This window comes from Callospermophilus lateralis, chromosome 2 (assembly GCF_048772815.1).
Source record: "Callospermophilus lateralis isolate mCalLat2 chromosome 2, mCalLat2.hap1, whole genome shotgun sequence".
In the NCBI taxonomy this organism is placed as follows: domain Eukaryota; kingdom Metazoa; phylum Chordata; class Mammalia; order Rodentia; family Sciuridae; genus Callospermophilus; species Callospermophilus lateralis.
In genome coordinates this window covers 204079841-204103187 of record NC_135306.1, presented here as the reverse complement: position 1 = coordinate 204103187, position 23347 = coordinate 204079841, and the positions used below count along the sequence as shown (strand labels likewise).

The 23347-nt window shown below is 58.4% G+C and overlaps 1 protein-coding gene across 1 annotated transcript in view; it reads left to right on the top strand.

The window, feature by feature from the left end:
- The window catches only part of Nrxn2 (neurexin 2), a 95397-nt gene that overhangs the window by 51846 nt on the left and 20204 nt on the right, over positions 1–23347 (top strand). The window contains 7 exon segments of the mRNA XM_076844741.2: positions 1229–1348; positions 1730–2111; positions 2661–2851; positions 4264–4437; positions 4731–4850; positions 16951–17132; positions 21222–21393. Of these exon segments, the coding sequence (XP_076700856.2) occupies positions 1229–1348; positions 1730–2111; positions 2661–2851; positions 4264–4437; positions 4731–4850; positions 16951–17132; positions 21222–21393 (1341 nt within the window).

The window sequence follows — 23347 nt, the reverse complement described above, 5'->3', positions numbered from 1 at the left end:
GGTAGGTTCTGGGAAAGGGAAGTCTACAGGAGTGTGGGGAGGAGGTGGAAACAGAGGCCCAGGTGGCACCTGCTTCTGGGAGCTCCCCCATCCTGCAGGCGCAAAGGAGCTGGAGGGCTGGGGATATGCTGCTGCATCTCCAGCGATGGCCACAAGGGGGCAGGCGAGGCACACGGGAAAGAAGATGAGGGCCAGCCAGGAGCACCCAGGGCCTTAGAGTTCAGCCCAACACGTGGCCTGTGTTCCCTGAAGGGCGTAATCCTGCCAAATGGGGGCTCTTTCAAAGGTGGCAGTGAGAGTTGCCAGCAAGGGTGGACAGGAGGCTGGTGTGATTGGGCTGTGTGCTCTGAGATCAGGTCCCTGAGGGAGCATGTGAGCATGGAAGGCACAGGTAGAGAGATTGTGTGCTCCTGGTCCCTTGCTGAACGTGTGTGTCACATGCTGTGTGAGGAACAGAGATCCTTTAATGTCAGCATGCTCAGCCCCAGCAGGAGTGAGCACCAGGGGCCCAGGGATGACCTGGGAATGCTGCACAATCCAGCTACATTGGAAAGATAAGTACGTTTGATCTTAGACTTGGGGAGCAGATAATCTTGACCTTGAATAAGTGGTCGTAATTCCTAAGAAACAGAGCACCCCTCTCTGGCTGTGCTGGCTCTTACCTGCTGCACCTGTGGCCACATGTTCCCGTGTGTAGAGTTCACCAGGCAGAAGGGTCCCCCTGGGTCCCCCTGCAGATGGGGGAGCTGGGCATCAGGGTGGATGACCAGCTGTGGGAGCCATTTCCATTGGGGTGTGTGGTCAGGCTGTGTGGCTTTTGGGAAGTGTCAGGCCTTGTGCTCATACACGGAAATTTAGTTGCTGGTGACACGCATGGCAGGTCCTCAGAGTCTGGAAACTGTGGATTGTAGGTCTGAGCCTCAGAGTGCGGGGAGTCGGGGTGACTCCAGGGGCACCATTCACCTCCTCTTCTATGCGAATGGCACCCTCTGAAATCGCCCCCAGTGGCCGAGTGCATCTGAGTGTGAAAGCTCTGTGTGCACGTGCACTCTGGGGATGTGGTGAGGCCAGGAGTGTGTGAACTTGTGTGCACGGGTGTGTGCTCGATGGCTCTGTGCCATGGGTCGTGTGTGTGCACACGTGTGTGTGGGGCTGTCATCGGGGGTGGTCCGGGAAGCTGCCTGTGGGCCCGTTGAGGGCTGTGCTCACTCCCCCCTTGGTGCTGCAGGTAAAGGGCCCGAGACGCTCTTTGCGGGGCACAAGCTCAATGACAATGAGTGGCACACAGTGAGGGTGGTGCGGCGTGGCAAGAGCCTGCAGCTGTCTGTGGACAACGTGACCGTGGAGGGTAGGTGGACACATCTCTGGGGACCTGGTGCTGGGTTCTTGGAGACCTCTGCCTGGACTTCTGGTCCCAGGGCATCTTTCTGGTGAAGCTTCTCTGCCACTTCCCCCTTAGGGGTAGTTGATTATGGGGGTTTGGACCCCAGGGGCCATTTCAACTCCCAGAAGGCAGCATTTCCTGAAAGCCCGTGGGCCACGCACCTATGGGTCCCCCAGCTCCTCCTGGAGCTGTGTCTGCCGCTGGCCGAGGGCAACTCTGGTGATGTCCCTTACGTGTGGCCTCCTGTGGAGACGCTCCTGGGAACCTGAGGCCCAGTCTCAGAAGTGATCCTACGGTGTGTGCTCCAAGGCCGTCCCCCTCACCTCGACTTCCTGTCCCGAGCAGGACAGATGGCAGGAGCCCACACGCGGCTGGAGTTCCATAACATTGAGACGGGCATCATGACGGAGCGGCGGTTCATCTCCGTGGTGCCCTCCAACTTCATCGGGCACTTGAGCGGGCTGGTGTTCAACGGCCAGCCCTACATGGACCAGTGCAAGGACGGCGACATCACCTACTGCGAGCTCAACGCCCGCTTTGGCCTGCGTGCCATCGTGGCGGATCCCGTCACCTTCAAGAGTCGCAGCAGCTACCTGGCCCTGGCCACGCTCCAGGCCTACGCCTCCATGCACCTCTTCTTCCAGTTCAAAACCACGGCCCCAGACGGGCTTCTCCTCTTCAACTCGGGCAACGGCAATGACTTCATTGTCATCGAGCTGGTCAAGGGGTGAGGGGCCAGGCCTTGCTTAGGGAAACGGTCCCCTCCCCTTACGGACCCAGATACAGCTCCCTGGACCTCTGCGGGTATCCAGTGTCCCCAAACCACAGGTGGAGATTCAGGTTCCCAACTACTCAGCCAGGATGGAGAAGGAGCCCCCGTTTTCAGGTGCTGACTCTCCAGCTCCTCCTCACCAGGGTTCCCCATCATCCCCTCCCCCACAGCCTCTTCACACGCCAGTCAGCCCAGCCCCTCAGCCTTGGAGGATCCCACCCCAGAGCAGCTCCGTCCCTGCTCCGGGGGGGTCCCTGCTGCCCCACTAAACCTCCCCATCTACTAGCTCCCCTGAGCCTGTGTCAGGAACCAACTCCTCAGGGGCCTTCTGTGACAGGACTTCACATATTGTCCTCTTGCCATTGCTTTGGTTCCCTCCTGGGGGGTCCCTCCTTCTTCCCATGGCCCCCAGGGAAGACCCCCTGCCAGCGGTAGCTCCTCTGAACCCCGCCTTCCCAGCATCGCCCCGCCCTGACCCAGTGTCTCCTCCCTACCGTGGGGCAGGTACGTCCACTACGTGTTTGACCTGGGGAATGGCCCGTCCTTGATGAAGGGGAACTCAGACAAACCAGTCAATGACAACCAGTGGCACAACGTGGTGGTGTCCAGGGACCCAGGCAACGTGCACACGCTCAAGATTGACTCCCGCACTGTCACGCAGCACTCCAATGGCGCCCGAAACCTCGATCTCAAAGGTGGGGCTGGGGCCTCTGGAGGAGGCCTGGCCCTAGCCCAGATGCCCGTGGCCCCAGCAAGGGCTCCCCTCCTGCAATGCTGCTTCCCTCACCCCCAGACTCCCTGCCTCTCAGCCTCCACTATGTCCGGCTGACCATATGTGGCCAAAGTCCCGCTCAGCTTTCCTGCGAGTCCACCTTGCAACATAGCCCTGGTCATAAGATGTGTCTCATGGGGTCCCTGGCGCCCTGACTCTAGAGCGAGGAGTATGTAGCCCAGAACTTGCAAGGACCTCTCGGACCCCCAAGGCTGAGAATCCTGCCTCAGTTGAAGGCTGGAGAGAGAATAGGGTGCTTGTTGGCCTGTCAAGTGCGGCTCCAGGGTGGGAATGGAGGTCAGAGCACGCAGCAGGACCTAGTGTCCCCAGATCCTGCATCTTGGGCATTGGCTGGGCTCACTTTGGGTCACACCAGTGTTCCACATTCTCCAGTGTCTCTTCAATAGTCATCGAAATGGTCATTACCTGTCCCCAGGATAGGCAGTTGAGAGGATGAGAAGAGGAGGATGAATTAGGAGGCTGGACATTGGGCCAGGAGGGATGAGGCCTGTGGCTGCTCAATCCTGCTGGGGTCAATGTGAGCTACCTTATTGCACAGGCCCCAGAGGGACCCCTGGATGTCCATGAGACTCAAACTGTCTGAGCTTGGGGAGGCACCAAAAGCCAGTGAATTCCCTCCCCTAGCCAGATTCCAGATCTGCCAGATCTGGTGGCACAGGGCTGACAATTCTCTCTGCTCCCAGGAGAGGGCGATGTGTCACAGAGAATCTGAAGTGGCCTCCAGCCTTGGGCGGGCTTGTGATGCAGCCAGTCCTGGCCAGGATGTAGAATGACCAGTGTGTGGGCCAAAGCCCTGCTATGTGCTGCCCAAGGCTTCTAGGGAATCCGGGCCCCTTTTGGGGATCAGATGGCCCTAAGGAGAACTTCTTTCCAGAGCTCTAGAGGTTGGGGGAGGGGGGAGGCTTAGAACTGCCTAGGAGAGAACTCCAAGTTGGGAGAGGCCTGAGGAGTTCTGGGAACAGGAGGCTTGGGAGGGGGAGCGGGGGTGGAGGGGATGGGGCTGCACATCTATGAAAGGCCCTGATTACAGGCCGGAACTGGAACCGAACGTGTGGGAGAGCACGAGCAGGTTCCTCCAGCTGTCCCCCACCCCCCACTCTCCCAGCATCTGGGCTTCTCTGGGAGGGGTGCAGACAGATGGCAAAATGGAGAGGAAGGAGGAAGAGGTGGGGGGTGGGTATCTGCAGGTCGCCGTCACTCTGTTAGGGACATCATGAGCCTCCTAGAGGGCTGGGAGGACCTGAGACAGGATGCCAGTGTCCTGGGAAGGAAATGGCGCTGGGTGCCAGCGTGCTGACCCCACTCCCTTTGCAGGGGAGCTGTACATTGGCGGCCTGAGCAAGAATATGTTCAGCAACCTGCCTAAGCTGGTGGCTTCCCGGGACGGCTTTCAGGGCTGCCTGGCCTCTGTGGACCTCAACGGGCGCCTCCCAGACCTCATCGCTGATGCCCTGCACCGCATCGGGCAGGTGGAGAGGGGCTGTGATGGTGAGTGTAGGGGAGTGGCTAGCAGGTGCCCCATGCTCAGCAGGTGGCTTCCTTCTTAGGCTTTGTGGGAACCTGTCCCCAGAGCTCTGGGGCAGGGGACAGCTGGCCCTCCCTTTTGCCTCCCACTCTGGGCACTCAGTGTGGTTCAAGGCCAGTCTTCGAGCCTCCCATTCCCACCCCATCCCCCTGGTCAGTCCTGGGCCCTTTCAGCCTGGCACAGCTGAGGCTCCGCACCCCCTGGGGGAGGGAGGGGCTTGGCTGAGCTGGGGTGTCCTTCCTCCTGCCCGCTCCAGGCCCCAGCACCACCTGCACCGAGGAGTCCTGTGCCAACCAGGGCGTCTGCCTGCAGCAATGGGATGGCTTCACCTGTGACTGCACCATGACCTCCTACGGAGGCCCCGTCTGCAATGACCGTGAGTGCCTGGGGGTGGGCGGTGCAGGGAGCAGGCCCTTGCCCATCTGGGAGGAAGGAGGGTCCCTCAGAGCCCAAGAGGGCTCTGTGCTGCTTGCTTCTTCTCACTTGCCTTGGAGCCCAGGGGGAGCTGCTGGCTGAATCTCTGGGGTCATCTATTGATAGGTGACCTCTCCTGGTTCTGAGCTGGTGGCACAGCTGATTTCCCTGGACATGGGCCCTGCTATTCCTTTTTTCTCCCTCAAGAATCCCAACTGCAGGCTGTCCCCTGGAGCCACAAGGACACTCCCTGGTGTCCTCACTTGGTTCTTTTCGCTCCCTGGGCATCTGCCTGTCAATGTGCATGTTGTCTGAGGTCCTTTCCCAGAGAGGGCAGGGTTAGCAGCACTTTCAGACCCAGTGGTTGGTGGCTGGTAGCTGGTTGGAGCCTGGCAGAGGAGGACAGCCTTTGACTTTTGGAGGGGTTTGGAGACTCTCTCTAATGACTGGGCCGGGGACACAGGGCTGAGCAGACAGCAGTCTCAGCAGACATCGCTTGAGAGGGCTTTGGTGGGGAGCTATGCGGAGAGACCAAGCAGACACACTCACGCATGGGCGTACGCTCACACATGCAAACACACTCAAGAAAACTGTGTTTCTCTACGTTAGGCACAGGGAGTGGGGCCTGGGGAGGGACGGTAGATCTGTGAAGGTAGTCACAGTGCCCTTGCCTCCGTCACCACACTGCCGGCTTTTCATGAATCCCACACGGGAAACCTACTTGTTCCAGGGACAAGGGCTCTTGACAGGAGGTTGGTTTTGCCTTCCCCTTTGAAAACATGTCTCCCTCAGCACCTTCCTGGTGTTCTCAGGCATGGCCAGCCCTGGGGCCTTTGTCCCCACTCTGTCCCCCGGATTTCTCTCATCTGACCTGCTGTTCTCTGTGTCTGCCAAAGCCTTCCAGACAGCCCGCTCAGGGGCACTTGGGGCCTGGCTGCCATGCGGTGGTCAGGCCTCTCCCGTCCGGGTAGCTCAGCTTGGCACACATCTGCAGACATAGTAACGGACAGTTTGGCGTCACCGACAAAGCTCTTCAGTTTGATCTTCAGAGAAGGCCATGGGCTGGAGACCATCCTTGCCTTTTGACTGGGGAGGAAACCTAGCCTCACATCAAAGGGCACTGGAGGCCCAGCTCAGGTAGACCGTGTGTCCTGCCTCTGTTGCCCCTGCTGCTCAAGTTCTGAGGATGGTGGTTGTGCCGTTTCTTGCTAGGGATGGAGGAAGTCTGATCAAAAAGCACTGCTACTCATCAGCACTCCTCGCTCCCACACAGTGGAAGCTTCCGGAAAGGGGGTATAACCATGGATGGTGGAGGTCTAGGGAGCTGTGCCACATTTGGGCACCACCTGTCTGGTGGAAGGGAGGGAGAGCTGGGGCTGAGGAGCAGGGCCCATCTTGGGAAATGTCACTCTCCCCAAGCACTGGTCTGGCGGCATAGCCTGAGCAAAGCTGTGGAGCTAAAGACAAGGTGGGTACAACCTGGGAGCCTGCATGCTGCTCCTCCCAGTGAGCTACAACTGGCCCTGGGGTACCTCTGAGATCTGTCCCCACCCTAAAGACAGGACAAGAATCTGGGGAGTGTGGTCTTTGCAAGGCTTTCAAGCCATACCCCTTTTCTCCTGGGGCTGCTCTTCTGTCTGGCTTTTCGGGCCTTCTGTGTGGTTGGTCTTCTTGGGGACCTGTGTGCACAAGGTCAGGCAGGGACCCAATGGAAAGATCCCTGGGAATAAGAGCCCTGGGAAGCCCCGGGGGCCCAGCGGGGCCAGGGCCTGAAGAGAGGGAGGAGGGAAGGCGTGACCAAGGTGGAGAGGCAGAGCCAGGCCTCTGAGCATCCTGTCCCTGGTGTGCAGCTGTCTGGTGAGGGAGACACTAGGAGTCACGACCTTCAGGACAGCCTTTCTTCATTTATTGCCTCAGTCTCTCCATCTGTGACATGGGGACTACTCCCAGAGGGGAAGGGACCTCTGTTCCTCTAAGGCTCAGGAGATTCTGCTCTGGGAAGACTGAAAAGAGAAGATCAGAGAGAAAGAACACATCTCTGTGATGAAAGACAGGAAAGTGGAGAGGCTGAAAACAGGATATGAGAAGAGGGGGGCGGTACTTCCTTCTCAAAGCCCCTGGGCTTGTGCTGTGTCTTAGAGACTGTCTCCTGCCTCTCCCAGGGGGTCGGCTCCTCACATCTCTGCCTCCCTGTCTCTGCTCAGTCTCTACAGCTTCTATTGATCTCTCGCACACCTCTGTCTCTCTCTGCCTTTTTACCCTCCATGTCTCCCCCTCTCCAGCATCTCCCCCTCCAACTCTCTCCAGTTCCCACTCACCGATATTGATTGGCCTCTAGGCGGTTTCCCTTCCTCTCCTCTCGCCACCAGCTCCTCCCTCCCTCCCTTTGGGGCCATAAATTTTCTGCCTGCTCAGAGCTGTGTCAGTCTATATTCCAGAGCTCAAGAAGGGGCCAGAGGACAGGAAGGCACATCCTCTGGGAGCCCCAGCCTACCGTGTCTCCTTCCTCATGGGGCCACACACCATCTGGAAGCCTCATCTGGGGGGGGCCTCTGCAGACCTCTTTCTTTACTTTTGAAGGGCTGGGGGCTGTACTGGGCTCTGGCATCTAGCAAGAGTTCAGGGTGGCAGCGGCAATGGGTATAGCTGTCCCAGGTCCTGACTGTACCCAGGAACAAGGGCAGTGTACAAATTTCACGTTGATAATTCTGCTCCCAAACAAAATTCAGACTCAATAAGCAAGGAGCCAGCTTTCCCGGCCCTCCCCTCTCCCACCTCATCTGCTCCTTCCTCCTGCCCACTTCTCACTCTGCTACACCATGTCTTTAGCTCCTGCTCAGGGTCACCTCTACACCACCTCTCCTCTTTCCCTCCTCCTGCTTCCCCATAGCACCCTCTCCCTGTCCAAGCAGTTTGAGGTAAATATGGAGGTGATATCCAGATGGAGGGAAGTGAGTCTCCCTGAACTTACCTCAAGAGCTATGATGAATGCTTCCCAAAGACCCCCTCAAAGTTTTTTTGGGAGGCAGACCCCAGTATGAGAGGCACCCTGTAGGAGAAGTGGCTTCCTCAGTCACTTTTGGGACAAAAATGGCCCAGGAAGGGTTTTGTCATAAGTGGGACAATCAGTGGACAGGTGTCCTGGAGACCCCAGTGAAGGGAGAGATTGAGGGTGGGGGAGGGGCACCAGGCCAGGAGAGGAAAGGTTGGAGGAGTGGGGGAGAGCCTCTGTAGGGGTTGGGGAGCACCCTTTTGGGACGGGTGGGGAGCAGACTGTGGTGGTGTCTTACTCTTGAGCGCCCTTGGGGCTCTGGGTACATTGTAAGGGTATGAATGACCTGGTTTGGAGGGTGAGCTCCAGGGGGTAGGGATGTATGTGTGTGTGCTGGCCATTCATTGCCTGCTATCAAACATGTATGTGTGTGTGCACGGATGCCTCTGTGAGCATGATTTGGTGTGCCAGTGTCCACGAGCCCATGCATGCATATGTGTGTCTGAAATGCATGCATATGTGTGTCTGAACCGTGTGCCTGCCCGCACACTGGTGCCTGTATGGACACGTGGGTGTTTCCATATCCAAGCCCGTCTCCATCCCAGCGTGCACGTGTGTTCGGAGGGCTGCGTGAAGAGGTGGCTCTGGCCACATCTCTGTGCTGGACCAGAGAGCACTACTGGGGCTCGTCCAGGTGGGGGGGGGAGGGGAGGAGGAGGAAGAGAGCGGCCTCTCTTGCTAGCCTCAGTCCTGTTCAATTATTCAGCAGGGCCCCTTCTCCGGGAGGGGGGCGGTGCGGGTGGAGAGCGCGCGCCCGGGCGCGGGGGAGGGGCGGGGCGCGCGCAGAGGAGAGGCGAGCGCCGAGCGGGCTAGCCAGGTGCCACGCCGCGGAGCTGCCCAGCGCCGCCCGCAGATCGGGAGCCGCTCGGGTCCCTCCGCCCTGCCCCCTCCTCCTCCCGCGCTCCCCCTCCCCTCCCCGCCCCTCCTCCCTCCTTCCCTCTCGCCCTCCCTCCCTCTCCCTTCCAGCCCTCGCAGCCTCTGCAGCAACACTCCGCTGCCTCCATCTCTCCGCCGGAATCTCGCAGGCTCGCGCCTTTCCTCTGCTCAGCCCCGCTCCCTCCTCTCCTCTCCCCTCCTCTCCTCTCCCTTCACCCCCCTCACCCGGATTTGCTTCCCTTCCCCGTTCTCCCGCCCCCCTCCCCGGCCGCTCCCTCCTCTCCCCCGGCCTCCGCCGGGCGGCATCGGCAGCGGCGGCGCGGCCGGGAGTCTCCGTCGGCCTCGCGCTTTCCGGGGAGCCGGCCCCGTCCCTCTTCTCTCCTCCAGCCCGCACCCTCCCCCGCCCCGCTCGGTTTTTCCGCAGGATTTCCCCCCTTTCCCCTCCCTGCGTGGCCCCCGCTCTCCGGTCCCTCTCCGACCGGCACCATGCCCCCTCCCGCGGGTCTCTGACGGCCCCCTGCGCCGCGCCGACCCCGCCGGCATGCGGGGAGACCCCTAGCTCCTCGCGATGGACCCAGGCGTCCTGGACCTTGGCACCGCCGCTCCGCGGACCCCGGATTCCCCGGCGGGATCCAGTTGATTTCATTGGCTCCGGACTGAGGCTCGGGCTCGGGTTTTCCTTCTCTTCGCCCCCACCCCCCTCCCGGAGCTCGGAGCCGGAGGGGGGCTTCGCGGGGCCGCGCAGCCCCGCGTCCCCGCCCCCGGCCATGGGGCTGTGAGGCGGCCGCCCCCGGGCCGAGATGCCCCCCGGGGGGAGCGGGCCGGGGGGGTGCCCGCGCCGCCCCCCCGCCCTGGCCGGGCCCCTGCCGCCGCCGCCGCCGCCGCCACCTCTGCCGCCGCTGCTGCCGCTGCTGCTGCTGTTGCTGCTGGGGGCGGCCGAGGGGGCCCGGGTCTCGTCCAGCCTCAGCACCACCCACCACGTCCACCACTTCCACAGCAAGCACGGCACCGTGCCCATCGCCATCAACCGCATGCCCTTCCTCACCCGCGGCGGGCACGGTAAGTGACGCCGCGATCCAGCCTCCGGGTGCACCGCCCAGACCCCAGCGGGCCTCACCCCGGCCGCGCGCCCGCCAGCCCCTCGCGCCCATTCTGGCTCCCCGGTCTCGGCCCCACCCTCCCCTCCAGCTCTCCACTGCCCCTCGGTTCCCTTCAGTACTTGGTTCCGCACCTCACCTGCACCGCCTGTCCCCACGTTGGCGGTCTCCACCGTGCCCCCCCATCGCCTCCTCGCCTGTTCCTCCATCCTTTCCATCTCCCTCTTCATCACCTCCATCCTGCCCCTATCACCTCTCCATCTGTCTTACCTCCACCTCTGCCTCACTTTCACCTTACCATTGCTGGTCTGTCGCTTCCCCCTCCCACCTGCCTCTGTCCCATCTGTCGTCTTTGCCTCTGACATGTCCCATTGCTTCTGCCCTTGCCTTTCATATCTGTCTCTGTCCCCCTCTGTCCCTTCAGCAACCTTCCTTTCTTTTTCCATTACCCGCCTTCCCTTGCCTCTGGGGCAGGCAACCCCAACACTGTCCCATGTCCGCCCATCCCTGTCCCCTTCATCTCAGGTGTCTACTCCTGGCTTCCTCATCTCAGTTCCGCTTCGACCTCTGACCCCCAGCATCTCTCCTTCTGCAGCCCTAGCACTTCTGTGTTCCCAGACCCCCCTCCCCTCTCCTGTCACCCCTCTGCCACTGTCCACTTACCACAGCTTCTCCCAGCCCCTCGCAACCTTCCATCTCCAAGCCCTTCCCCTTCCTTCTCAGGTCCCATCCCCTCTGCTCCTGCCTTACCCACTTCTCATTTCCACACTTCCTCCTGTCCCATCTCGGGCCCTCCTCACTTCACATCTTAGGCCCCAAAGATTCTCTGTATGCCACCTCTCCCCATCTCGGTCCCTGACACCTGCTATCTCCTTTATCACTTCCCTCCTCTGTACTCCACCTCATCTCCCACTTCTGAACTTTGTCCCTCCATGGGGTACCCTCATCACCTCCATCTCTACCTCTCACCTCCGTGTCACATCCCTCATCACCTTTCACCTTTTCTTCCACCTTCATTCCTCCATCATTTCCCCTTTCTGTACCTCTGTCCCATCCCATCCCTGTATGCTCATCACCTCTTCCTGAACGCCTATCACTTCCCATCTCTGTGCCCCTTACTCTCACCTTCCGCTTCTGTGTCCCCATCACCTCCCAATTGGGTACTCTGACACCTCCATTCTCCAACCACCTTTGGCCACCATGGCCTTCAGCAGTCTTCACTGTGTCAGGGTGGCCTCCCATTTCTGTGCTTCCCTTCCTTGCCGGCCTGGACCCTCATCAGTTCTCTCACTTTTGTTCCTTCCTGGGCTTCTACCCTCCCATCACTTCCCATCTGTGCCCCTGCCTCCCTGTTCCCTGCTCACCTCTGCCTCCTCTTGTCGTCCTCCAGCTGCTGTCCTTCCTGCCCTGCTGTCTCCAGGCTTTCTGCCCCTTTCTGGTCCTTCCCTTCTCCTTCTTCATCTGTAGCTCTCTCTACTGTTGTTCCATCCAGTTCCCCAAGAGCAGCTCCTGAGGACCCCTCTCCTTTCTTCTCTCTTCTCCAAGGTGGTGTCCCTTATCTAATCTCTGTCCCCGGGGGGGCTCCTTCTTGCAGTGCTCCCCAATTTCTTCTTCCATGTCCCCACCACACACCTTGCTCCTGATCTTAAGTCCCTCTCCCTCCCCGAGACTCTGGCCTTCCCACACCCTGCCTCTCTTCATTGTCTTCTGCTCCTCTGAGGCCAGGTGCTGGTGTTGCTCTCAGAGGCCTTGGTCTTTAGGGCCTGGAGGTGAGGCATAAAGGGGAAGATAGGAAGGGAGCCAGGTCCACTGGGGAAGGACTTCGCTGAGTGAAGAGGAGAGGGGGTGAAAGAGGAAGGCAGAGGAGACAGAGGTGTTGGCCCTGGGTGATGGGCTGACTGGAGGGCCCAGGAGCTGGAGTGCCCAAGGCTCAGTCAAGAAGCAAGAGTGGGGCAGAGGGAGAGAGCGTAAGAGCTTGGGCCATGGCTTTCCTGGGTTGTGCATGATGTTTTATCCTCTCACAATCTAGATCTTCTAGAAGGCTTTTTTTTTTTTTTTTTTTTTTTTTTTTTTTTTGTCCTGGCTTCTGATGCTGCATGGACACAGGCACAGCTCTGTGTGTGTCTGTGTGTGTCTGTGTGTGTGAACCTATGGAATGTTGGCACTGAGATTGTGCCAGAGATGGCTACCCTCTTTCTGGGCAGAGGAAGGAAAGGGCCAGTCACTGCCCAGGGCCATGCGGAAGTAAAGGAAGAGCTGGAGGGTACAGTGGGATAGTCATGGAAAGTGCTGGAGGTAGAATGGGGCAGCTATGAAGGGTGGGGTGGCCAAGAAGGAGGGTCACAAGAAAGGTCCAAGGGAAGGAAGGAGGCCACCTGTTGTGGCTAAATCCCACCTCTGCTCAGCCTTCCTCCTGCCCAGAGGCTCCTAGAGACCCCCTGTGTGGGGGTGCCCCCTTCTTTCCTCATCTGCGCCTCCACTTCCCTGCAGGGAGTGCTGCTGGGCTTCGACCCACCTTCTTCATCTCCTCTTCCCTCTTTCTCCCATTTCCCCTCCCAGCCCCAGCCCCTCCTGTTACATAATACCCTCTACCCACCTGCCAGATGCCATGGACACTTCTGCACCCAATGTTACTATGGCATGAGGGAAGACCAGTGTACCTGGGTCCTAAAAATGTGAAGAGGAGGTGACAATCTTCTGGTCCTTGACCACCCCATATTTATTTATTTATTACCAGGGATTGAATCCAGAGGCACTTGACCACTGAACCACATCCCTAGCCCTTTTAGAATATTTTATTGAGAGACAGGGTCTCACTGAGTTGCTTAGGACCTCGCTAAGTTGCTGAGGCTGGCTTTGAACTCGCAGTTCTCCTGCCCCCACCTCCCAAGCCGCTGGAGTGCACCACTGCGCCCGGCATATGCCCTCTGAATTCTTGTTTCAAAATCCTGGAGGAGCTTTCATCCTCAAGATTCATTTCTGGTGCCCTCATGTGCCAGGAAAGGAGGGCTCGATCCCAGCTCAGTTTTGAGTCTGTAGTTTCCAGAGCTTCTGGATTTACTGCTCCAGTTTACAAAGGGGTTCAGCATATATTTTGATTCTGGATTTGAGTATTAGCTTGGATTTCATTCTGCATGGTTTATGGCCAAGAATGAGGTTAAGGATTGAAGGGATATGTTCTGGGATTCTAAACCAAGAGAAAGCTGAGCTCAGGGATTTGGACTTGTGGAGATCTTCTCTTTGGGTTGTGGAGGTTTTTACAGAAAGATCTGGTACTGGGTGTGAGCACCTATATTAGTCTGGGTCTTCTCTGGATTGTGCAGGACACTTTATCTTCTCACAAGTCTAGATCTTCCAAAAGGCTTCTGTCATGGCATCCACTGCTGGGGGGACACAGGCACACAGGGGGTCTGCACATGTAGTTTTAGCCCTGGGGACAGGAATGTATGGGATGGTTTTACAGGGAATGATTAATGTTGTGGGTTCACTAACCATTATTCATGGTAGTTGGACTTTTTTTCTAGAATGCAGGTGTGTGTGGACTGTATGGAAGATTCTGATCACTTAGTGTTTTACTGGATTCTGATCAGCCTTAGTGTTTTACTGGAGCAGTCAGTTTCTGCAGACTATGTTGGGTGTGGGCAGAAAGTGCCAACCTTGGCCTTTGAGTCCTTGTGTCTGGCCAGACTCTCTTGTCTTGGGCTTCAGGTATGTAGTAGTACTCCCGGAAATGTCTGAAGGCTCAAACTGACCATTCCACACACTAGTGATTTCCTAGGCAGGTGAGAACAATTGGGCTGCACCACCCGTGGGCGGCATATGGGGGCCTTAGCCTAGGCCCTTCTCACTCCGGAACCCTTTCTGGAGGCTGTCAGAGTTCTAGGTGTGGGAGAATGTCCTGGACTCCATGTCTGCTGGAAGGCCAGCCATGCCTGCTGGGGCGGGGAGGCCTGGGGCAGGGCAGGGGACAGCTCCATGGCGTGAGCTGCGGGAGGTGCTTTCGGATCGCTGCTGTCCGGGGCGGGACCGGAGGAGGCCCCGCCTCCTCTGCTGGGCCTCCTCCCTGCCGAGCCTTCTGCGCCCGCGGGCGGGAGCCGCGGTGCTGGGGAAAGAAATGTCTCCCCAGGGTAATTACTGCCGCCCCAGCCCAATAAACCATTCATCCTTCACCTCTTCTGCCCAAGAAGTGTCCCTCCGCCCTGGTCCCCCCAGTGTAATAAACGCCCGGAGGCTTTACCAGGCCCGCCCAGCGTAATAAACTGGCTGCGGCGCGAGAACAGCTGGGTGATCAATCCCGGGGGAGGCTGGGCCGGGAGGCGCGGGCATCGGGCGCCGCGGGCCTCTCCCGCGCCCGGCCGGCCCCTGCCCTTGCGCCGCCCGCCATGGCCTTCTTTGTGCGCCTACCGCCATCTTTCCGGCTGCCGGTCTCGGTTGGAGTCTGCCTCTCCACGCTGGGGCTTTGTGTGCTGCCGGTGCGTCGCGGCCTGTGTGTGGGTGTGGGGTCTGGGCGTGAGTCACAGGGGGGGTGCCTGCTGTGGGGCCCGGGGCTTGGGCGGTGGCACGTGCCTCTTATCCCTCCAGCCTCACTGCCCAAAGAGGCGTCCGGCGTGCCGGCGGCTCCTCGGAGACCGGGGCCCCGGCCATGTCGCTGTCCGTGGTGCTGCCCATGGCGCTGTGCTGTTTGCTCTCCACCGGGAAAGCCTGGAGGAGGGGTCTGCCGCTCTCCCCTAGACCGGGAAGGGGTGGGCTTGGGGGCAGGAAGATGGAGTTTCCTTTCCTGGTGTGAGGGGACCAAGGACCCCAATAAAATTGCCCTCTCCGGAATGCCCTGCAGCCCAGGGGTGAACAGGCTTCAGCCTCTGGTCAGGGCGGGCGCATGTGCTGAGGAAGGTCAGCATCTCAGCTCCCCTGGCCCTCCTCACCCACCAAATTCGACGTGCAGCTTGTGAGTGGAGGGGGGAGGGAGGACCCTGGGTATTACGGTTGCCATGGAAACAGCCGATTTTCCGGAGTGCTGCAGTGTTGGGAGTGGAGAGACTGTACCGGCTGAGGCCTAGCCCTTTCCAGGCAGGTGACCTGCTCAGGGGTGGAGATGGGGCTCACTGTGTTCTCCGCCCCCCGCCAGCTTTCCACCCTAGACGTGGGGCCCCTCCTGAGGGTTCAACCTTTACCACTGTGCCTCCAGGGTCCCCAGGTAGAAAGAACACCTGTGTCTGGAGGGGTCCAGGTGAGCTCTCTCTGTCTGCCTGGGTGCTTTCTGGGCCATAGACTCGGTGAGCTGTCAGTTATCAGACATCCGGGTGATTCTTTCATGCCTGCCCAGCCCTGGGGTCCTGTCTCACTCTGGCCCTGTCTGGGGAGGTGGAGAGCAATATGGTAGGTGCTCTGGGAAGCAGCAGGGGATCTCACAGTTTCTGCTGCCCAAGTCCCGATTCCCTCTTTGGGACCCAGGCAGCAGCCCCCCGTTATCGCCTCAGCGACCCCCTGGGTTTGTGGATAGTGCATCCTTCCAAGGCATACCAGAGTCCCCTCTCCCATGGGATCTAGGAGCTCCTGGGGGTAGAGCCCCCTTTCACATGATTGCCTGAACTACAAGGGGCTTCCTTAGTGCCTGACGTGAGAGGCCTTGGGGTGTTTGAGGGGACCTGGCCCTGTATTACCAACTGGGCTGCCATCTTGGCTGAGCAGGCTTCTGCTTGCTTCTTGGAAGTGTCTTAGACCCTTCAGGATGTCTTGCCTCCCAGGAACCTGGAGCTTCCCACCCCAGAGCAGAACTCACCACCGGTAAGGCACGGGCAAGGCCACACACCTCTCCCGGTCTGCTCCAGGCTCTTGCCCTCAGACCCCAGCTGCTGCTCTCTTCCTCTCTGGCTAAGTTTTTTCTTGAACCCCTTTCCCCCCAAGAAGTGCTTTGAGAGGAATCATTGGTGGCTAATTATTTAATTAAGCATTTTATGAATCTCATCTTCTCCATTTATGTCCTGAAGAATGCAAGATTGTTCTCTTCCCTTCCCTTCTCTGCAGGCCCCAGAGTACTAGTCCTCCAGGCCTCCCAGACAAGAGTCCTTTCCCGGAAACTGGGTGACCAGCCCCCCACCCCCACCCCCGGGGAGCTCAGTCAGCCCGCAGGAGGGAACATGGCGACTAATGGGGTTTATTTTGGGGCTGAGATCGTTAGGGACCTCACACCCGCCCCCGGCAGCCGGATGGTGAAGAGGAGAGGGAGAAGGGGAGAGAGGGTGGGGTGGGGGAGGGCGGGGAGAGGGAGCCTACATCTTGGGCTCCCACTCTCCTGCTTCTCTCACCTACATCCCTCTCTGTCCTTCTCTGTCCATCTGTCTCTGCCTCCTTCCTCCTCTGGCTGTCAGGTCCCCCTCCCCACTGTCTCTTTCTTTCTGGGCAGGGCTCCAGGACGCTGCTTTAGGGACCCAGGCACCCCTGGGTGGAGGCAGGGAGTCCTGGACAAACCAGGAAGATTCCCAGGGGGTTGGAGGGGACTGGTGGGGGGAGATGTTGGCGGTAAGCCAGAGATGGGCCATGAGTCAGAGCTGCCCACAGCCCTGCTCATCTTCCCGCCATCGCCTGGGGCTCCTTTTTGCCTTGGTGCTGCTCAGCTCTGGCCCCAAAGAGACACATACTTGAATCTGTCACCTCTGCCAGCCTTGGGAGAAGTACGCTGGTCAGAATCAAGCCCCTGGGTTTCCAGCCCAGGGTACTCTTGTCATCTTGGTCCCCTTGCAGCCTCTCTCTGGGTACTCTCTCTCTCTGTGTCACTCACTCTATTACCTCTCTGTTTTGCTATAATTAAAGTTAGAATTCTTGATGAGGCAGCTACATCTGTCTGTGCATGCACAGGTTCTCACCCTGGCACCCGCCTGCCAACTGTTCCCTAGGACTGTGGGGCTGGTGGCTGCTGGGGACATCACCATGGAAGCCCCTTGGACTGGTGTCTCCATGCCCTGCCACAACTCCAGGGACCTGCTGAGCTCACCCTCCTGATGCCATTTCTCCCTCTCTCCCTTTCCCTTTCTCTGCAGCTGGGACCACATACATCTTTGGGAAGGGGGGAGCGCTCATCACCTATACCTGGCCTCCCAATGACCGGCCTAGCACAAGGATGGACCGCCTGGCCGTGGGCTTCAGCACCCATCAGCGGAGCGCTGTGCTGGTGCGGGTGGACAGTGCCTCGGGCCTCGGAGACTACCTGCAGCTGCACATCGTAAGTGCTCCGGCCGTCTCCCCCTGCCCTGCTCCACGTGCACTATGTCCTTCATGGCTGTGGGTCAGCACCTCCACTATTCCTTTCACGGGGAGCCTCCAGAGCCTCATTCCCTCATCCTTGGGGCTTCCCACAGAAGTTCTGTTTCTGGGACCTGGCCCACCTCTCAGTCATTCACCAGGACTCCTAGAGCCACCCAGCTGGTTTGTAGGTGCCCAGCTCCCCACCCCCGAGTCTGTGTGTACTTTCTCCTTTCAGGATATATATATATAGTCAAGGGCCTTCCAGGCCATTCTCCTCAGCCTTGCAGAATGTCCCTACATCTGTGACTGCCCCTGCTCATTCCTAGTCCACCTAGAGCAGCCCACCATGCTCTGCCCCTCCTTCAGATTTCCCTGCCCTGCAACTTCCTACCTTCTCTTTACCTTGCCTTCAAACCTTGCGCCTGCCTCTGGCCAGCCCTTGACCTCTGTCTCTGTGACCTTTGCCCTCCCAGCAGCCCCTTCCTGACGGTCTAAGCTCACTCTTCACTGACCTCTTGGCCCGGCCCTACATCTCTGCCCTGACCTCTGGTCCCACCCAGCTCTGCCTTTTTCTGTCCCTCCACCCGCACCGTGGACCTCACCCCTCGCTGTCCTGTCTGTGACCTCCAATCCTTCTCAGCGTGTCTCAGGTGTCTCAGGCGTCTCAGGGCCTCCTCCATACCAGCTGATCCTCACCTCCCAGGTTCTCCTCTAACTCCAGTCTTCAGCTGGGTCCCTGTCCTTCCTGGCCCTTCACCCCATCTCAGACCTTGCCCCACCACCTTCCCTGGAACCTCTGGCCTTGCTCCGTTTCATTTCTGGTCTTAGCCTCTCCCTGCCTCCTCCCCAGTCTTTAGTACTGGGCCTCTGACTTTTCCTCCAACACCATATTTGTAGCCCCTTTCAGCCACCTCATTGGCTCACTGCATCCCACAGGCTGGCCCTGGCCAGGCCTTTAAGCTGCAAGGGTGGGGCAGGCTGCCCTCACCTTAAGGAGGGCAGAGTGGGAGGGCAGAGGAAGCCAGGGGAAAAGGCTGTGTGGACTCTGCCCCTTCCCATCTGCTTGAGGAGGGCACTGTGGCCCCCGTCACAGACAGCTCATCAGATCCCAAGTCACCTCTCCCCCCTGACTGGGGTGTGGAGGAAGGAGGCCGAGGAGTCCTGTGGCGGAGCATGGGTAGGGTGGCAGCGGCAGCTGACAGGCACAGACCTGTTGGGAGGGAAGAGTGGCCAGTGGGACACTGGGACAGGCCTGGGAGTTCTGTGCCTGTGAGTGAGCGAGACAGACAGTGTCTCTAACTTAGTGAGTGGCAGCCTGTTGTGAGAGACGGTGCAGCTGCGGACGACAGTGTGGTGCCGGGTATGTGATGGTTGTGTGTCGACAGAACGGCTGTGACTGTGGGTGCCGCCAGTCTCTGGTTGAGGATGTAGCTATGCGTTTCTATTTCCCCGAGGAGTGGCGTGTGCTGTGGTTTCAGTCACCCTGTGTGGCAGGGTGTGACTGTGTTCCATGTCCTCTGTGAGCATGGATGGCTGTTCCTTTATCTCTGTCCATGTGTGAGGCCAGGCGTGGCTTTGGAGCAGATGGTCTGGGTTTGAATCCCAGCTCTGCCCTTCCTGGCTTTATTCTTGTTCAAATTACCGCACTCTTAAGCCTCAGTTCCCCCAGGTGTGCAGCACAGTAAGAGGGCAGAGGGATGTCAGGCGGCTCCGCTGACATCCTGCATGTAGAGCACGTATGGCCCCGCACACATGCACGCAGCCCTCTGTACCCCAGTCATGTGTGACGTGCCACCTGGATGGAGTCTGTGTGTGCTCTGTGCCTCCGTGCTTGGTCCCAGGGCAGAGGGGAGAGGGGAGTGGTCCAGGCTGGGAGAAGGGACATCCTCCCTTTCCCTCCCCTATACCTCACCTGGTGCAGGGCCCAGGAGGAGCAAGGCCTGGTGCCTGGTGTCTGGGTGCTGCAGAGGCCTGGGAGGAAGGGAGGCCCCGTGCTAGGGTCGGGGAACCTGGAAAGGGTAAGGGCCACCAGAGAGGCCAACTCTGTTGGGCACCAAATAGTCCAGAGCCCCTTGAGGGGAGCCCCTAAGCCCCCTCCTCCCCTGGTGACACATCAGCTCCCACCACAGCGTCATTAGCAGCTCTCAGAGAGTGGGGAGGCGGCAGCAAAATAAGAGAAAAGCAATTTGACGTTTCTAATAAAGCGTCGCTCCACTTTGCCAAATTAATTTTGACTCCCATAATTATTTGCTGTAGGAGCGGCCGCGTTCTCCCCACCGCCGCCTAATGAGGTAATTGGGGAATTAGGAATTAATGACTTTAACAGAAGTGACAACTGACTTCACATCGGGAGCGGCTCTGGGGAGCTGCCTCTCCCCCGGAGCACACGGCTGAGAGCTTGGCTGCCTCCTAGGGAACCCAGGCGTCCTGCCTTCCAGCTCCCCGGGCTGGCCCTCTGCTGCTGGCTTCCAGACTGCACGTGCCCTTGACCATTACTGCTTGGGTGGAGCCTCGTGGGGAGGAACCCTCAGAGGCATCCAAGGGGCTGTTACTATTCTGGGTAATATTATTACTAACAATAGTAACGAGGAGGCTCCTCTGCTCCCTTCTCCGGTGTGTGGGGAGCCGATGATGAGCGTCTCCCTGGGGATGTTGTCAGTCTGTGGGTGGCGGATGGGTGGGGCTTGCTAATAGTCTTTGTCAGGCAAGCCTGGCCTCAGTTTCCCTGTTTTAATGCATTTGAGGGGAGCTGCTGCATGCGTGTGTGACTGGGGGCGTGTGCGTGCATATACCTGCCTATGTGTGTGACTTTCCCAGGTTCTAGGAGAGGGAGAGCTGCACCCCATAAGTGGGGAAAGGATACCGCATGGGTCCCCAAGGAAACCACAGCTGCACATCCTGTCCCTCAACTCTCTCTGCCCGAGCCCCTGCCTCATCTGTGATGCCCCCCTGCCCCCATCCACAGGGTCACCAGGCCTTTCAGCTCTGCTAGATGTAGGAAGTTCTTTTTGCCCAGGTTGGACTGGCCGTCTTTCAGGAAGACCACAAAAGTATAGTGTGTTTCTGTGCTGGGCTGAGACCCTGTGAGTGACCCAGGGGGCCTAGGGAGCCTTGTGTCAGTCCTATGGGTGGAACACTGGGCTGACTCCAGGGCTGGGTTTAGGAGGGTGGCTAGGAGGCACAGAGGAATGGAATAGGGGCTTAGACATAGGGCCATGTGTGCTTTCTACTGGCTTGCCAGACCTTGTAGGTGGATAGCTGGCCTCAGCAGATCACCCCACCCCAGGCCCTTTGAGTTAGTATCTCAGAATAGTGGGCAAGTGGTAAGAACACTGGCTTTGGAGATAGAACAGCTGGAGTCCAAACCTGGGGGTCCCTTCATGCAAACTATGAGATTTTGAGATGTTATTTAACCTCTCTGGCCCTCGGTGTCTTCCTGGATAAAATGGGGTGCTATGAGCTTCCTCAGAGCATTGTGTGGGGATGACCAGAACACATGCACCCAGTACCCACAGGCCTGTCACTTTTGGGGTCTCAGCAAAGTTCCTTCTCTCATTCTGGAGCCACCGGCAGAACTCTGCAGGGTTGTTTAGTCTCTTTGCTCCCCTTCTGCAGACCTGTCTGTGTCTGGGTTACCCCTGCAGCCACAATCTGACTGCATGGGCCCTGAGAAGCTCAGAAGTGGCATGCTGATGCCCCATGCTGATCATCCCAATCTGGGCTCAGTGGTACTTGAATAGCATAGGTGCTCTGTAAATATTCTTTGCAAATGCTCTGGATGAACCAAAAGGCAAGAGACCGAGGTGATTAGTGGAAAGGGCTCCAGGTCTTGGCTTTGCTCCCCATGGTGGTGCCCCCAACTTCAGCCTAGGTAACTCCCTTGGTTGTAAGTGAGGGTGGAGGGCTCAAGCCTGCCCACCTCCTTGGACTGTTGAGACCTAAGCAAGTTGTATTGTGAAGCTGTGAAATGTTGCGGAGTTAGGCTGGTGGTATCCACAGATGGATGTCTAGGAGGCATGAATAGTTGATTTCTGTCTGTAGCTGACCTCTACCTCCCTGTTACCAGGACCAGGGCACCGTGGGGGTGATTTTTAACGTGGGCACGGACGACATTACCATCGATGAGCCCAATGCCATCGTGAGCGACGGCAAATACCATGTGGTGCGTTTCACTCGAAGTGGTGGCAACGCCACCCTGCAGGTGGACAGCTGGCCGGTCAACGAGCGGTACCCAGCAGGTAGGCGGCTCAGGCCTGCGGAGGAGGCGCGGTGGGGCGGGGTGGGGCGGGGCGGGAGGCCGGAGGCCTCAGGTAGGAGCGCGGTGCTTTCCGGGGCAGGACTAAGTGGAGCAGGCTTCTGGCTGCGGGGCGTGGCTACCGCCAAGGCAAGGCTTGCAGGGGCGGGACCAAGGCGGGGGCGTGGCTAAGGCTCATCAGGATTTGGGGGACTGGGATAGGCAGCAGTGGTGGGATTACAGCATCTGGTTTGAGGGCGGAGTGCAAGGCCAGAGTCCAGTTTGGGTGCAGAGAAGTGGTAGAAAGATAGCCGCTGGGAGATCTGATGCGCTTGAGGGCAGGATGATTTCAGAAAGCAGAGACAGGCGGAAATGGGGAGGCAGATGCAGAAACCTAGGAGACAAGATCCAGAAGTAACATAAAAGGTGTCTTGGCAGGAAGCAGGGTTGTTCCCAAAAACAACCAAGGAAAGAACCAAGCAAGGTGTGTGTGTGTTTTATATATATATATATATATATATATATATATATATATATATATATATATAATAGGAGATATAGGTAAAGAAGGGAGGAAGCTAGGGAGACCCAGAAAAAAGAAACCTCAGTGTCTCAGGGAGTGAGGGACATGGCAAAAGGGGGGGAGAGACAAATGACAGAAGTGAAAAACAGGGTCGAATACATTTACCAACCTTCATTGATAACTGACTACATGTCAGGGTCTGTGCTTGGCCCTGGGGAACACAGGTGATCAGGACACAGGGACCTCAGAGGTGCAGATGGACCCAGTCCGGCAGGGTGACTGCTGTGCTGTTCAAGGACAATCCAAGGTCTGAGGAGCACAGGGGAAGGACAGGGATGAAGACATAAAAGGAGGAACTGGAGCCCCTGTAAGATACCAGAGTGAGAGGAAACAGAAAATAAGCAGTGGAGAGGCCTGGAAATAGTCACTAAAATGTGGCAAAGATGGAGGCAACTCCAGAAGATAAGCAGAGAGAGATGGGGAAACTGACCCACAGAGCCAGCCATGGAGAGAAGAGGTGGACAGAGTGCAGGAGAGCCCAGCACAGGAGACAAAGAGGAAGGGGACAGTAATAGTGCAGGGAGAGCTGCAGCGACACAGAGATGCTGAGATACAGGCTGGCTGGCACTGCAGAGTCACACACAGGACCCATCTGAGGAGAGAGTGAACATCTGCAGCCTCCATCACTCAGAGCAACAGCCTGGCCCAGGCAGAGGCTGCTCCATGCTGATGGAGGGGCATGGGCAGGCCAGGGTGCAAAACCCTCTGGGCTCACCCAGACTGGAACAAGGAGCCACTAAGTCCCACGACTCCCAGTCATACAGACTTGCACCCACACCTTCTTGGGTAGCTCCTGAGATAATGAGGCCCACAGAGCCCCTTCTGATAAATACAGAGGCTGATGTACACATAGGCCAACCCCAGGCATACAAACCACTGCCGACATTCATAAGGTCAGACACACCCATGAGAAAACAGCTCTGCAGAGGGATGCTAGTCTATGCCAAGGCCTTGAGCATGTGTGGGGTCACTCAGATACACCAACCTTCCTATAGGAAGCCTCAGCCCCTGCCATGAGCAGACCCTGACCGCTAGGGCTGTGTGGTATGATTGCTCTGGACCATCAGAGCTCACTCCATCTCAGACACACATGCACCAGGGCAGAGGTGACATGGGCCTGTGCTGGACAGAGCTGGACTTGGGGGCATGAAGGCCTCACTGTGGTAGGCCAGGACTCCTGTCCAGAGCATTACCCTTTGGAGCCCAGCAGTCCTGGGAGGCCAGGTAAAGAGGTTATGCCTGTCTGCTCTGTTGAGGAACCTCTGACTGTGGGTGGGGAAAGGCTGCCTGGGGCCCTTGCCTACAAATTCTGATAACCTGAGGGCCTGTTGACTGCCTGTGTGCACTGGGAGGGAGAATCCTGAAACACAATAGC